The sequence below is a fragment of the Lathyrus oleraceus genome, chromosome 5 (assembly GCF_024323335.1).
Source record: "Lathyrus oleraceus cultivar Zhongwan6 chromosome 5, CAAS_Psat_ZW6_1.0, whole genome shotgun sequence".
NCBI lineage: Eukaryota > Viridiplantae > Streptophyta > Magnoliopsida > Fabales > Fabaceae > Lathyrus > Lathyrus oleraceus.
In genome coordinates this window covers 621,829,841-621,847,422 of record NC_066583.1, presented here as the reverse complement: position 1 = coordinate 621,847,422, position 17,582 = coordinate 621,829,841, and the positions used below count along the sequence as shown (strand labels likewise).

At 40.1% G+C, this 17,582-nt stretch overlaps 1 protein-coding gene across 1 annotated transcript; it reads left to right on the top strand.

The window, feature by feature from the left end:
- The first annotated feature begins 13,136 nt into the window (after positions 1-13,136).
- Positions 13,137-13,988, top strand: LOC127082498 (extensin-like). The gene is made up of 2 exons (XM_051022744.1): positions 13,137-13,512; positions 13,687-13,988. Exons 1-2 carry the CDS (start codon positions 13,137-13,139, stop codon positions 13,986-13,988), a joined length of 678 nt encoding a protein of 225 aa, XP_050878701.1.
- Positions 13,989-17,582: the final 3,594 nt, after the last annotated feature.

Below are 17,582 nucleotides of genomic sequence, written 5' to 3'. Positions count from 1 at the left end.
GGAAGACTGGTTAGTAATTCACACATTTTATAATGGTCTCTTATACAATACAAGGTTAACAATAGACGCCGCTGCAGGTGGTGCACTAATGAACAAACCTTATGCTGATGCTTACCAGCTTATCGAGAGCATGGCCCAAAACCACTATCAGTGGGGAACCGAACGAACAACAGTGGAAAAACCTCAACCGAAAACTGGCATGTACGAGATAAGTAACCTTGATCACGTCAATGCAAAAGTGGATGCTTTGGTCCAGAAAATTGAAAGTTTAAACGTATCACCACCAACCGCCGTGGTTGCTATAACTCAGAATTGCGAGGTCTGTGGAATCCAAGGCCACACTCCTGCGGAATGTCAACTCTTAACTGGAATCCAAACAGAGCAAGTAAACTATGCTCAAGGAAGCCCCTATTCGAATACCTATAACCCAAATTGGAAGAACCATCCAAACTTTTCATATAAGAGTAATAATGCTTTATACGCACCTGGACAGTCTCCGAATCAAACCCCATCTATACCTCCGGGATATCAGAAACCAAATCCTAACAATAATACCCCTAGAAAATCCAACTTGGAAATCATGATGGAAAACTTTATAGCTTCCCAACAACAAACCAATAAAGATTTCTTAAACCAGAACATACACACTGGCGAACAACTTAAACAACTAGCAAGCAAAGTAGATGCCTTGGCTACCCATAACAAAATGCTGGAAACACAAATATCTCAAGTAGCTCAACAACAAGCACCTACTGCTGCACCAACTGGTACATTCCCTGGACAGCCCCAACCTAATCCGAGAAGCCAAGCTCATGCAATTATATTAAGAAGTGGAACGGAAGTGGAAGGACCGTCTGATCCAAGGATAGAAAACCAAAACCCTAAGAAATCTACTGAGGAAAGTGAACCTAAGGAAAAGGAAGAGAGTAATAAGGAAACCCTAGAAAAGAAGGAACCTTATGTACCTCCACCACCTTACAAACCACCTATACCTTACCCTCAAAGGCTTGTTAAAACCAAAGATGTAGGCCAATTTAGAAAATTTGTCGATCTCCTTAAGCAATTAAACGTTACAATTCCATTTACCGAAGCTATTACGCAGATGCCCTCATATGCTAAATTCTTAAAAGAAATTCTTTCTAATAAAAGGAAACTTGAGGATAGCGAAACCGTTACACTCCTGCCGAATGTAGCGCTATAATCCAAAACATGCCCCCTAAACTCAAGGATCCGGGTAGCTTCTCTATACCCTGTCACATAGGAAAATTTGTCATCGACAAAGCCTTATGCGATTTAGGAGCCGGAATTAGCGTTATGCCTTTATCCATATGTAAGAGACTGGAAATGGGAGAATTAAGACCGACCAAGATGTCTGTACAATTAGCGGATCGTTCCATCAAATATCCTGTAGGAATCCTTGAAAACGTTCCCGTACGCATAGGTCAGTTTTACATCCCCACTGACTTCACAATTATGGACATTAGAGAAGATGATACTACACCTATTATACTAGGAAGACCATTCTTAGCAACTGCCGGTGCAATCATAGACGTAAAACGAGGAAGACTCACCTTCGAAGTAGGTGAAGAGAAAATTGAATTCATTCTTTCCAAATTCTTGAAAGCACCTGCAATAGAAGATACATGTTACTTCATGGATATCATCGATGAATGCATAAAAGAAGCAGAGTCAGGAGAAGACAAATCATCAGACTATCTTTTAGAAGACAAATCTAAACAATGCTTAGCAATAACACCAGATCCTACGCAGTGTCTTAACAAACCAACCCCTGATTTGAAAACACTTCCCAAAAATCTGAGATATGAATTCCTAGACTTAGAACTTGAACGACCTGTGATAGTCAATGCAGATTTAGGAAGACTCGAAACAGAAAAACTCCTACATATCTTAAGAAAATATCCAACCGCACTAGGATACCACATAACCGATCTTAAAGGAATAAGCCCTTCTATTTGTATGCACCGCATCATGTTAGAAGAAGACGGTAAAACCTCTAGGGAACACCAGAGAAGACTAAATCCGATCCTAAGTGAGGTAGTAAAGAAAGAAACAACCAAGTTATTAGAAGCAGGTATTATATATCCTATATCTGATAGCAAATGGGTTAGTCCTGTACACGTTGTACCAAAGAAAGGAGGCATAACCGTTATTGAAAACGAAAAAGGAGAAACTATAACTAAACGAATCGAATCGGGATGGAGAATGTGCATTGACTATAGGAAACTAAACAAAGCAACCCGAAAAGATCATTTCCCTTTACCATTCATTGACCAAATGTTAGAACGATTAGCAAAACATTCACATTTCTGTTATTTAGACGGTTATTCAGGCTTCTTTCAAATACCAATTCACCCTGATGACCAAGAAAAGACAACATTCACATGCCCTTTTGGTACCTTCGCGTATAGACGAATGCCGTTTGGTCTGTGTAATGCCCCTGCGACTTTTCAAAGATGCATGATGGCGATTTTCGCCGACTTTCTCGAAAACATCATGGAAGTATTCATGGATGACTTTTCTGTATACGGACAAAGTTTCGAAGAATGCCTTGAAAACCTGGAAAGAGTTCTTGAACGATGTGTAAAAGTAAACTTAGTACTTAATTGGGAAAAGTGCCACTTTATGGTACAAGAAGGAATTGTTTTAGGACACATCATCTCGAACAGAGGAATTGAAGTGGACAAAGCCAAAATAGAGGTAATCGAAAATCTTCAACCCCCAAGAACCGTGAGAGAAGTACGAAGCTTTTTAGGACACGCTGGTTTTTACCGACGATTCATCAAAGACTTCTCTAAGATAACTAAACCCTTAACCGGACTATTAATGAAAGATGCTGAATTCATATTCGACGATAACTGTTTAAAAGCATTTCAAACTCTTAAACAAGCATTGATCTCCGCACCCATTATGCAGACACCAGACTGGAATGAACCATTCGAAATAATGTGCGATGCCAGTGATTATGCTGTAGGTGCTGTTTTAGGACAAAGAAAGGATAAAAAGCTCCATGTTATATATTACGCTAGCAGAACCCTGGATGAAGCACAGATGAATTATGCCACAACCGAGAAAGAACTCCTAGCAGTAGTATTTGCGCTAGATAAATTTCGTTCTTACTTGGTAGGAGCCAAAATAATAATTTACACTGATCACGCTGCTATCAGGTACCTTCTAACAAAAAGGATGCTAAACCTAGACTCCTAAGATGGATCTTGTTACTACAAGAATTCGACTTAGAAATCAAGGACAAGAAAGGAACTGAGAACGTAGTAGCAGACCACCTCTCTAGACTTGAGAACCTTGAACCAGAAAGAACATCCATTAATGATGATTTCTCGTATGACAAACTCATAGCTACTTTGGAAGAGAACAACTCCGACATGCAAGTAGAAACCACCTTAGCTATATCTGTCATACCATGGTACGCTGATCTAGTCAATTATTTAGCTGCCGGAATAGTTCCACCTACTTTATCTTACCAGCAGAAGAAAAGATTCTTCCACGACATAAAACACTATTACTGGGATGATCCCTTACTTTTCAAAAGAGGCCCCGATGGTATTTTCCGTCGATGTGTACCCGAAGAAGAGGTAGAAAATATAATCCAACACTGTCACTCCGCGCCTTATGGTGGACACACAAGTACATCCAAGACCTGCTCTAAAATCCTACAAGCTGGCTTTTATTGGCCAACTATATGGAAGGACGTACATGCGGCTATTAAGGAGTGTGACAGATGTCAACGCACGGGAAACATATCTAGACGTGACGAGATGCCACAAAAAGGTATTTTGGAAGTAGAGATTTTCGACGTGTGGGGAATAGACTTCATGGGACCGTTTCCATCCTCTTTCGGTAACAAGTACATACTCGTGGCGGTTGACTACGTATCAAAGTGGATCGAAGCTATAGCTTCTCCAACTAATGACACCCGAGTAGTAACTAGACTCTTTAAAATATTATATTTCCGAGATTTGGCATCCCAAGGATAGTAGTCAGTGATGGTGGATCGCACTTTATATCCAAGGTACTCGAAAAACTACTACTTAAATATGGAGTGAGACATAGGATAGCAACACCTTACCACCCTCAAACCAGTGGACAAGTGGAAGTATCTAACAGAGAAATCAAGCAAATACTAGAAAAAACGGTCGCCACTTCAAGGAAAGATTGGTCATTGAAATTACCAGAAGCTTTATGGGCATACCGAACTGCTTATAAAACTCCCATAGGGACGACCCCATTTAAGCTCATTTATGGAAAATCCTGTCACCTCCCGGTAGAATTAGAACACAAAGCCTATTGGGCTATTAGAAATCTAAATTTGAATTATAAAGCCGCCGGTGAAAAGAGAATCCTTGACATAAACGAATTAGAGGAACTCAGAAGAGACGCCTATGAAAATGCCAAAATCTATAAAGAAAGAACAAAACAATGGCATGATAAGCGTATATCAAGAAAAATCTTCAAGCAAGGCGACGCAGTACTCTTATTTAACTCCAGACTAAAATTATTCCCGGGAAAACTACGATCCAGATGGTCAGGACCTTTCCATATCACTAAAATCTTTCCCAGTGGAGCGGTAGAAATTAAAGGACAATCTACAGAACCGTTCACCGTAAACGGGCAACGTCTGAAACATTATCACTATGCGGAAACCAACGAGGATTCGCAAATTCTACACTTAGACGAAACGCCCCCAGGACTCATAGACTATATTTAACAGTTTCTTTGTCGAGCTTGCGACATTTAAACAAAGCGCTTAGTGGGAGACAACCCACAAATTAATCTGTTATTTTATTATTCTATTATTATTATCATTTCTCTATTTTTCTCTTAATTATTCTTTTAATTTCTATTTAGTATTCATTATTGATTTATTCAAAAAGAAAAAAATATATATATCTATATATAATAATAATAATTCTTTTCTTCTTTCGGCATTTGGCCAAATCCTGACTTAAAATTCATGTTTTCTTTTCTCTAGTTAACACTAACCAGATGGGACATTTTGATCGTATGGGTATCAAGTTCAGAGGAATGGCTCAGAAACGAAGGTTTGAAGAACTAGCCACTAGAGAGATGCTACCTAGTTTATATGCTGATGATTGGGCTATGACTGCCCTTGGACTGAGACAGAGTGTCCTGTTTTTGCTGAATCAGATAGGATGGGAGACCTCCCCTATCCTGAGACATTTCACCACCTACCGGAGGCTCACACTAGAATTCCTTAGTTCATTAATCTATCTACCTAGCCATGGAAAAGGAATTACCAGAGGTTTTATCCAGTTCAGAATGTTCAATATGGAGTACCAATTTAATATTAGAGACTTCACCAACCTTTTGGGTTTTCCTACCTCCTTTGATACATTCACTATAAGCCAGGAAGAACTTTTTGAATATAGAGAGCTTGAACACTTTTGGGGTAAGCTGACTGGAAATGATGAGCCCGAAGAACATGAGTTTCTCTCTGGAAACATACATAACCCGGCTTTTCGCTATTTCCATAAGATCCTGACCCACACTTTATTTGGAAAAAGCCAAATAGTACTTCAGTTTCACGTGATGAACTCTTCATCATATTTTGTGCTTCCCAGAACCGTCCAGTAAACGGTGCTACTTTTATGTTAGCTAATTTGGACCACCTTATCCAGGATGAGCGAGCACCCATTAGAATAGGCGGCCTGATAACTATGATAGGTAATGCTATTGGATTACGTCAGCCTATGCTTGACCTGAACCCTTTTTGTGGCATTACCACTATGAGTATACCTTTCCTCTTCAACACTATGTTTATAGCAAACATAGGGTCTGATGAGTTTGAGCTTGTTATTGATAACCAGGTTCTCTGCCTATTCACCCTGCCCGATCCTAGGACTAGTGTTCATAACCAAAGGAACTGGCTCTATAACCTGAATGAAACCCCAACTCCTGCTGGATCCACTGAATCCATCCAGGATTATGAGATTTGTGATGACTATGAGCACTATGTTGACCATATCTCTCTTGCTGAATCTGACCCTCAGACTCCATCCGGCTACCATGATATTGATCCTCCCCCTCAGCCTGTCCTGACCGAAGAATCAGCCATGCCTGATCTCCGACATCATATGCCAGGAACAGATATTAAAACCGTCATTGAAGCTTTGATGTCAGAGCAAAACGCCCTCAGGGAAGATTTCCACAGCTTGAGACTTGCAGTCCTAGAACACATGAGCAGTACGGCAAGTCAGTTACGTATGTTACGGCATCATGTTAACTCTTTTACTCCTCCGGCCAGAGATCCGAAGATAGATGGAATTTAGTTATTTTTCCTTTCTAAGTTATTTAGTTTTAGGCTAGATTTTTTTCATTCATGTTATTTGAATTCATGTTTATTTCTATTTCATTTTATTATTTTCCCTTCCTGTAATACATTATGATCCTTTTTATTGAAGCTGTTTAGTTAATTTCATTATGCAAATGCCTGTTACGTTCTACTGTTGTTACCTATTATTATTATACAAAGCAAGTAACGTGCACAGTGCATTAAAATTGCAGACTAAAAATAACCATAAACTAAATAAAACATTAAATTACGCTACCAAAGTGATTCTGTGAAGCGCTACTAAGCCTTTCCAAAAAGGAAGTGTGACGAGCGTCACACCACCCATAACGGACGGCACACTTAGTGCCTGTTACGAGCGTCACAGCTTTGTGACGAGCGTAACGCCCCTCAGACATGTGAACGTTAGGGAGCCGTTGGAGACGAACGTTACACCCTTACCTTTTTACATTCCCCATTCATTTTTCATTTACCACATTTAATTACTTTTCAACCACTCTTTCTTTTCACCTCCCACATTTTTCTCCTATAAATACCCTCCAAACCTCCTTCTTTCACCACAAACAATTCTCTCATATCAAATATACACTTCTTTTCCTTTCCAAATCACTCATTCAAAAATTCATCACAATGGCGGGAAATCAAAATTTCGGAAATATCATCTTCCGATCCGGAGATGACAACTATCAGCAGGAGCAATTCGAGCGCTTCCAACAGCGAGGCGTCGCTTCCACCAGGTACCCCGATTTAACTTGTTTACAACAATTGGGCTTACTCCAAGGTATCGAGTGGATGCTCCGTAAAGCCGATTTAACCTTCCTTTGCACCCATAACCAACCCACCTATCCTTCCCTAACCTTAGAATTCCTAAGTTCTTACGACTACACCACTCCCGCCGGTGAAGGTGAATTTCTAACCGGTACAGCAACCTTCCGTATGTTTAACACCGAGTACTCTCTAACCCAACGCCAATTGAGTGCCATGCTACAATTTCCCACAGAAGGTCTGCTCCATGCCAGAATCCCTCCAACCTCAAACTGGAACACAGTTCTAGTTTTCGACCTTTTTAAGAAAATTTCCGGTATAAATACCTACAACTGGGAAGAACTCCTTCTCTCCCACATCCATAACCCCACCATCCGTTATTTTCTCCGTATCCTGCAAAACACACTCTTTGGAAGACCAAACAACAGTAAGGTCAACTCAAAAGAACTCTTTTTCCTCCAGTGCGTTTTCGAATCGGATACTAAGGTAAACGCCGCCTCTTTTCTCTTTCATCATATCCGCACCTTATGTGCTAGAGGCCGGCAACCATTCATAATTGGTGGATTAATAACCTCCATAGCACTTGGCCTGAACCTAGGGGATAAACTCCAAACTTTAGAATCCCTACCACCCTTGTCTATGGATATCAGCTATTGTCGCTCCAGCCGCCTGATTAAAAACAGAGTAGGCGGAGGCTATTATCTGATGGTGAACAACCAAGCAGTCCCAAGTGTTGTGCTACCCAATACCACCCTAACCGATGTCACAAACCCGGACCGCCACCTCTACGATCTTAGCGCTCCTGAAATCACCGAGCCTTCACAAACAAACCAGCAAACAGATGAGTTTGAAGAAATGGAACAAGGTGATCATCCGCCAACACAACAATCAGTCCCGCTCAACCCTTCCAGTAATGCAGCCGGCCCATCCTCCCAACGTCGTCGACGAAGAAGGCCTGCGACCAACGACGACATTATGGATGCTATCGATGGAATGCAGGCACAGAATGCAGATATGATGCAGATGATGCGTCAAATGCAACAGCAACAGGATGCTCGGAATGCCATAACCGACCAGCGGTTTACTGAGTTGTTTAGCAGATTCGACAGCTTAGACATACGTCAAAGATCACCAGGACCAAGAACCAGAGGTGGAAGGCAGCCTTAGTTGTATTTTTCTTTTTCCTTTCCATTTTGTATTTCTTTCCCTTCAAACATCGAGGACAATGTTTAGTTCAAGTATGGGGGGGAAACATTATTCTTTCCATTCTCATCTTTGTTTCAAGTATGTACTCTCCCTTTTCATTGTTATTTCCCTATAAAAAAAAAAAAAAAAAAAAAAAAAAAAAAAAACAAAATATTTTTTTTAAGTTAAGTCCTGAATGTGAAAAATTTTCTATTATCTATTTCCCTCAACTTTCTTGAGCCATAACAAAAATTTTAACACACCCAATAAGTATAAAGGTTGCTTACTTTATAAAATTTGAGTGAAATCAAAACAAAATCATTACCATAACAACGCTCTGAGAACCTCAATATGTTAGATCAGGATAAGTACCTATTATACCGATTCCTTGAACTTTTAGTTCTATGGCAACCCCAAGTAGTTTATACAGAAGTCAGCACCATCTTAATAGCAAACTACGTGGAGAGCCGATGAATATAAGTGAATGATCCCCAAAGTAACCTAAGATACATAAATATATCAAGAAATGCACTAATCAAATTAGGTGATCCTTACCGGATCATTTAATCTAAAGGTTGCAGATCATGTAAAAGCACAATATGAAAGATCCATTATGAGTTGGTTCAGTAGGAATCTGGTACTGAACTTGGTAGGGCGGACTACGGTTCGATCCCCCGCAATTTGCAATGGGCTGAATAATGAAGTTATCCGACTTATGTACCAGAACTTCTAGCTAAAAGAGGATCATAGTCACTAACCGGTTACTCCACTATGTGCGCGAAAGGATAAAGGGCTTAATGTGATTTCGCTAGAATGAAAACGGGTGAAATAAGACAAAAGGAACCAGGATATCTATCACAAGGTATTTAAACTGATTGGCATAAGGTAGGGTTATCTAAGTTGTAACGGTAGTTGTTGATGTCGAGATTAAACTCAAGTCCTCCTAAACAAAAATCCATTGGCAACCTAGTACGAATTGATGTGTGCTTTAAAATTTCATCTGGCTAAAACTTTTACTATACTGAATTTTGCTTGAGGACAAGCAAAGATTTAAGTATGGGGGAGTTTGATAACGCGAAATTATATCACATTTTAAGACTTAATTTAATTAGATTATATTATCATTTACTTTAATTTATTCCATTTTATCAGATATTATGCAGTATTTCTCTTCTATTTATATCAGGTACCCATTTTGAAGCAAAAGTGAAAAAGGGAAGAAAAGGAGGTGTAAAAAGGAACAAAAAGGAGAGAAAAGGAACCAAATGCCAAAGCCCAGCCCAAAGCGCACAAGTCATCAACGCTGTGCCTGTGACGGACGTCACAGGGTGCGTGACGAGCGTCACGCAAAACAGACTTGTGACGGACGTCACACATAGCGTGACGAGCGTCACACAACTCCACTACCTTTTTGGCGCAAGTATCGCCCTCAGAAAGACTTGAAGAATAACGTTAAGGAGTTGGTCTCCTATATGCACGCCGTGGATATAGCCACGCTGAAGAATGGGAGAAACGGAATGCAGTTACCAAGGCTATTATAAATAGCCATCTCACAAACCAAAAAACACAAGTTTTTGCACGCTCAGTTTTGCGGAAGCTCTGCCAAATTTACTTTTCACGCCTTTGCCTATTTTTCTTCCTTTCCAGCATCGTTCACTTTATTTATTTTATTTTGCAAGCTTTATTTTCTTTTTCCCTTGCAATTTATTTTCCCCCGTTCTTAGCTTTTAGATATTTTTCGCGTAGTAGTTTCTACACCGGAAACTACTGTGCAACTTTATACCGGATTTAACCTTACGTTATATTCGAGTTTTTTATTTCCTTGATTTATTTTACTGTTTAATTGAAGAATCCAAGAACAAATCCTACCGGCTTGTGGTGGAGTGTTCAAGACCATTGTATTACGCATTCAGGTTCTTTAATCGTTATTTAATTTTTAATGTTTTATTCTACTGTTTATTTACATTGCCTGCCTGAAATGAGTCTGTGTATGCATGATAATAATTATTATTTAGTTAGCATGTCTGGCTAATTTGCCTAGGTATCGGTATGTAAAGTAAGCAGAAAGAGGGGTCAAGACTCAGTCGGTCTATTCAAACTTAAAATTAGAATCAATCTTTTTATGGTCTTAACTTACAGGTTTAATAACAAGATTTTTTACAAAAGTAAAAGACATAAAGAAGTTGAAACCAACAGAGCGAGAGTTTGAGGTTTTAACTGGACAGTGTAAGTTAGTCATTAAGTCTATCTCAGGGCGAGAGCAAGTTTTAGAATTAATTAAATTCTGACTTTTTTCAAAAAGTATTTTTAAAGATTGAATGTGAGGACGAGAGTTAAGCATTTGGATTTAATCGTATAACCTAAGTCAACAGAGCGAAAGTTTGAGATAAGGGTGTTTAAAACGGTCAGTATTTTCTTAAAAAGAGTTTCTGCAACTTTATTGTTTTCAAAATATGGTTTTTGACTTAATTATAAGTGACAGCAACATTAATATAAAATCATGGTTTATTCAACAGAGCGAGAGTTTGAGATAAAACCTTTAACCAATAAAGTTAATCGAAACGATTTATTTTAAAACCGAGAGACCGACAAGGAATTGATTCCCTAGTTTTGACGAACTACATACCGATATCCGTTTTATTGATATTCAACCTAGATATTAGTTTAGCTCTTAGTTTTTCCCCAAACAATCAAACATTTTCACCTTAGATTTACGTAGTGACTTTAGATAACGGTATATCGATTCATAAGTCCCTGTGGGATCGATATCTTTTAAAACTACGCGATAGAACTGTGCACTTGCAGTTTGTATCCCATTCTCGACTCACACAGTCGAGCGATCACGGCCACACGCCCTGATATTCTTTTTAGTGTGTGTATCTGTGCCAGATTCCAATCAAACCCTAGGGAATCTCATTTAACAGCTGTTAAAAGAATCCTCAGGTATCTGAACGGAACCCCTAACCTTGGTCTGATGTGTGAGAAAAAATTAGAGTATAGGCTCTCTGGTTATTGTGATGTAGATTATGCAGGGGTCAGAATGGAACGTAAATGTACATCTGGGAACTGTCAGTTCTTGGGAAATAATCTTATATCATGGGCTAGCAAAAGACAATCAACCATAGCCCTGTCCACTGCAGAAGCAGAATATATATCAGCATCACTCTACACCACTCAGATGCTCTGGATGAAAAATCAACTTGAAGACCTTTTGATCTTTAAGAGTAATGTTCCTATCTTCTGTGATAATACTGCTGCCATTTGTTTAAGTAAGAATCTTATATTACATTCAGAAGCTAAGCACATAGAAATCAAACATCACTTCATTAGAGACTATGTTCAGAAAGGGATAATATCTTTAAAATTTATTGATACAGACCATTAGTGGGCTGACATCTTTACTAAACCCCTCGCTGAAGACAGATTCTCTTTTATTTTGAAAAATCTGAACATTCAAATATATCAAGAATAATTGTGCTTCTCTGAAACAGCAAAATAAGACTCTGAATTAAACATTTGGTATTGGATCTGACTTTGATGCTTCTACCAGTTAGGAGTCATCTGAATCATAAATCCTCAGGACCCAACCCTTTGGTATTCCTGAAGATCAGATAAATCAACACGTGGAGCATCATGCGTCTGACTTTGAATCTTCTAGACAGTTGTCTAGCAGAAATCAAGAGACAAACTCTTGAAATCTCCTCGAGCAGTATGCTGATTTGGGGATTAGACCTCCATCATGGGCTGTAATCATTTCTCCTCCAAGCGTGTAAACTTGTATAAAGTGTTTCATTTATTTTTTAATATTTAAACTACTTCTACTATTATCGTTTTGTATGCATCTATTTGTGTATATATACTTTTCACTTATCACAAGCTCACACTTTACACTCATGCCCTACACAAACCCTTTTTCCTCTCTCAGTTCTTCATCATCTTCATTCAAGGCTATCTTCATCTTCATCAAGTTCTTCATCGTTCAAACCTCCTTCAACATTGTTATACATGGATGCTCAACAACAATCTGTCTACAACTACTCACAACAGATGGATTCAACGGATCAAACACCCATTTCTACTCAACAAACAACTGCAACTACCGGCGTTGTCTCAACCCCCATCTAGAGGGAACCCCACATTCTTGACCGTGAACCTCACATCCATCTTACAACACCATTTGAGAAGCTTGAGGTACTGTGCATATCGCTGGTGGATTTCGAAAATATGAAGAGAAGTGGCGTAGACTTCACTGAAGAGTTAAGAATGCAAGGGTGGGAAACCTACTTTCAGAGACTCTACGGCCATGTGTACACATATCTGGTGAAGGAGTTCTGGCGCTTCGCAGATTTAGACGATCACTATATCGTCTCTCACGTTCTGGGAGTCAAAATAGTCATCATTGAGAAATCAATTACCTCCCTTCTGAATATGGAAAAGACAGGAGGAAGAAGAATCTACAACATCAACCCTAGGGCAAAATACTTATCCCAAGAAATAGCCCCCATTATCTTTCAATAGAACGCTGAGGGCGAACACTCCAAAAACAAAGAACTTCATCAGAATCTCCACGTCTGGCTGAAGATCATCCTAGGCACCATTCATCACCGCCCTGCATCTAACTCTTATGACTACATCAACACATATCAGAAGTGCATTCTATACTGCATCCACAAGGGGCTAAAACTGAGTCTGCCAGTACTACTCTTCAAGTATCTTAGAGACTCTATCAAAGATACCAGAAATAACATGAAGACCAGAAACTACATTCCTCTGGGAAGACTTATCTCTGGATGTTCTAATCGAGAGTGGCTTAGTGGATCACTTGATCCACCATAATCTAATGGAGGATGTCACTGTTGACACTGGAAGACCTCTGAATGCTCGAAATCTAAAGAGTATGGGGATAATTGAGCAAGTCAGAGTTAAACCAACTCTAGACACTTCTTGGGAAACACTCAAGGATCAGAGGAAGATTCCCAATGGTCTCTATATATTCTCCAAGATTGACCCTCCGGAAGTGGTAGCTTACTATCTACAAGATCTTGCAAACCAAGGGGTGGAAATTTCTGAGTTCTCAGTGGACTGGCTACCTGAGCATCCACCAAACTTCATGAAGAGGATGCGAGATCCCTCTGAGAAGTCCAAGAAAGCGAAGAAGGCAAAGTTGGGAGAAACTTTTGGGTCAAGACCTCCAGTCCCTCTGGCTGACTCTCCAAGTAAGTCTATACCTTATTCCCGCTCTGTAAAACTTAAGCCTATTGCTTCTTCTCTTCCCCAAACCACTCCCAGTTACACCTCATATGAAACACCCCCCTCAACCACCAGAACCTCTAACCCGCCATCTCTCAAATTCAACCTTCCAACCACTACATTACCTGTTTCTAAAGCAGAAATACTGAACGAAACTACCTCACCATCATCATCCTCACCTTCATCCCCACCATACTATATTCTCTCATCTGACAACGAACCTTCTGACCCCCAATCCCCTACTCCAACTCAGCTTCAAGCTCATGCTCTGGCCTCTCAACAGCCATCACAAACTGAACCTAAACCTGAAGTCACTTCCCCACCCCCTAAACAACAAAATCCACCTCCATATGATCAACCTCAAACACCACCACCTGCACAACCTAATCCACCTCCTGAACAACCAATACCCTCACCATCTGAACCTCGACCAAATCCTTAACCTGAACAATCAACACCATCTCCCTCTGATATTTCCCCATCATAAACCTTTGTTGTCGTCATCATTCCTATTCAAAATCCAAATGACACCAACCAAACTCCACAATCCTCCCCAACCTCCCACTCTGAACCAGAAACTGCCTTCCCCATATTAGAAGAAGCAATAACTATTTTTGCAGAGTCTTCAGTAGAGAAGATCAAGTCTCTGTCTGTTAACTCTGGCGTCAGTGACGATCCCTCTATGGTAAGGATCCACTGGAATAGAGTGATCAGATGGATGACCTCTAAAGCCTTCAAACTGAAAGGCCTCTCTAAACAAGTCCGCAACGACTTCATCAGAGATGCTGGAATTAGGCTACAGGCTCACTTTGTAACACCCCGATAAAACAATATAATTATTTAATTTAAGTTAATAATATATTTATTAATTTAATTAAATAATTGGAATTATTATTATTGGATTATTATTTTATTGGAATAAAAGTTGGAATTTAGAAAAGGTCCCATTTAGTAAAAAGGTTTATTTTTCACGTGAAAAGGAAAAAGGGGCAGAAAAGTGGAAAAAGGGCAAAGAGAACCATAGAACAAGGGTTGGAGAGAGGAAGAGCTTGAAGCTGCAGGATTTGCCGGATTAACTCAGGTAAGGGGGGTTTACCATCGTTTAATGGGTATTATGGGATAATATGTAATGGGTAGTGATAAACCATTGATTTACCTCTGATTGGAATAATTATGCTGAAAATTGTGAACTTTTGGGATGAACGAATCTGGACTAAAATTGAAGGAAATTCGTGGGAATTAGATGCAATAGTGTTAGGATTTGTGAGATTGAATAAGATATGATTTGTGTTAGATGATATGAACGAATACTGTGTAAAATTGGACTGTGGAAGGTTGGATCTGAGGAATTTCGTAGCAGAGAAAGCCATTGCAGATCTGGAAATTCTGGTTTCTGGTCATACGCGTATGGCACTAGGCAATACGCGTATGAGATGGTCTGGTACGCGTACGGCACTAGGCATTACGCGTATGGATGAGGAAGATGATGTTTTGAACGTAGTTTGGTCTCTGTTGGTACGCGTATGGGGAAGTGATACGCGTAGCATACGCGTATGAGATGGTGTTACGCGTATGGGTTTTGGCTGAGAAATGGGCCATACGCGTATGGGACTAGGCAGTACGCGTATGGGCAGGATTGTGATTTTCCTGAGCTGTTGTTGTGCAGTTTTTAGCTGTTCGGCTGAGTAACGTAATTCAGCTGATGTACGATATATTAGGGATCATTTCCCGTTGTTTTGAGTAGTATAGGTATTAGTAGAGTGTGCTAATACTATGGTTGTTCTTTGGCATGATCTGATATGCTTATGTGATAAAATACTGATGATGTGTGATGGTATGCATGATCTTGTGAATGTATCAGTTATGTGTGCATTTGTGAATAGACTGTTTTATGGCTTAGAGTGTGAGCATATGTCTATTCCTGAATTGTGGTTGATGATTTAGCATTGCTAGGTGATTAGCATGCATATTGTGGCCTTTATGGTGGTAGCTAATTCCCATGGTGAGGAATTAGTGAGTTAGTCATTATGGACTGTTGTTGATGTTTGCATGCTAGGTGAATTAGAGTGCATAGCATGGCCCTTGGGGTGGTAGCTAATTCCCATGGTGAGGAATTAGTGAGTGAGTCACTAGGTCTCAAATGAGTGGGACTAGTGGGCTTGGTAGCCGTGCCTGGATTTGGACGGTGAGGTGAACTATGTGTTCACAAACAGTCGGTACCGCATGCATGGAGTCTCATTGCATAATATGTGTATGGCGTATAATATGAATGGATGTATTCCAATATTATACGTGTGTTTGTGTTGATCGTGAGTATGAACATGAATTGTATTGGTATTGAGGATGATATTTGAATTGATGTGTCGTTACCGAATATGTGATGTGATTAGGGTGATTAATGTGTTAAATTACTTAACATGACATGATATTTTATAATGCTCATTATATTGATTGAGGAACTCACCCTTACAACTATGTTTTCAGGTAACGAGCAGTGATTGAGTAGAAGCTAGTCCTTGGGGTCTAGTGTAGTCCTTAGTGGGTCATGCTCTGGTAGATGTAACATCGGGATGGGATGTTTTACTATGTTTTCATTTGGCTGTTGGACAACTTTACATGTAATGTATTACATGGTTGAATGTTGTTAGTTTGTATCCGCTGCGTATTATGTAAATGTTTTATTTTGATCAAATGAATGAGCATGACAGGATATTTTGGAAAATGGTGTGAAGTGATTGTGTGACACCCTTAATTGCATATCTACTCTGATTTATGTTTTGTTGATTTAATTAAATATTTGGGGTATTTTAGAAGGGTGTTACATTAGTGGTATCAGAGCATAGTCGGTCGAGTCGAGTCGTAATTATTCTGTTCCCCTGTACGGGATAGGTGTTGTGTAACCCTATCAGTACTTATTGTTTAGCTTGTTGGGTTTTCAGAATAGAGATGGCTGGAAGAGGTAGAGATGATGCTGCGATTGCTGAGGCTCTGGGTATGCTAGCTGGAGTACTTGGAGGGAATCCGAATGTTGTGGGAATGGGAGCTGCTCGTCAACTGAGTGAGTTCCAGAAGAACAATCTTCCAATGTTCAAGGGAGCATACGATCCAGATGGCGCTCAGAAGTGGTTGAAGGAGATCGAGAGAATCTTCCGAGTGACTGAGTGTGCCGATAACCAGAAGGTCAGGTTCGGTACGCATATGCTGTCAGAGGAAGCAGATGATTGGTGGGTTGCTACCCGCACTGAATTGGAATCTGCTGGGAATGCTGAGATCACTTGGGCTGTGTTCAGAGAGAGATTCCTGAGGAAGTACTTTCCAGAGGATGTCAGAGGAAAGAAAGAGATAGAGTTCTTGGAATTAAAACAGGGCAATCGGTCTGTTACTGAGTATGCTGCTAAGTTCACAGAACTGTCGAAGTATTACACTCCCTATAACGAGGCTACTGGGGAATTTTCGAAATGTGTGAAGTTTGAGAACGGGTTACGTCCCGAGATCAAGCAGGCTATTGGGTATCAGCGGATTAGAGTGTTTTCCGATTTGGTTGACTGTTGCAGGATTTTTGAACAGGATACCAAGGCTAGAGCAGAGAGCTATCAGCAAAGGGTTGATAGGAAAGGCAAGAATCAGAATGATCGTGGGAAACCGTATGCAGTTGGCAAAGGTTTCCAGAGACAGAGTGGGATGAAGAGGCCTAGTGGGGGAGACTCTAGTGCCCCTGCTAAGTGTTTCAGATGTGGTCAGGCTGGACATCGTATCCATGAGTGTACCAGTAATGAGAAGAAGTGTTTCAAGTGTGGAAAAGGTGGTCACTTGGCTGCCGAGTGCCGGTTGAAGACTGTGACTTGTTTCAACTGTGGAGAAGTGGGTCATATCAGTCCACAGTGTCCTAAGCCGAAGAGAGAGAATCAGTCGGGAGGCAAGGTCTTTGCTTTATCGGGTTCTGAGACTTCTGCAGATGATCGTTTGATCCGAGGTACGTGTTATATTAATGGCTTTCCTCTTGTAGCTATTATTGACACAGGTGCGACTCATTCCT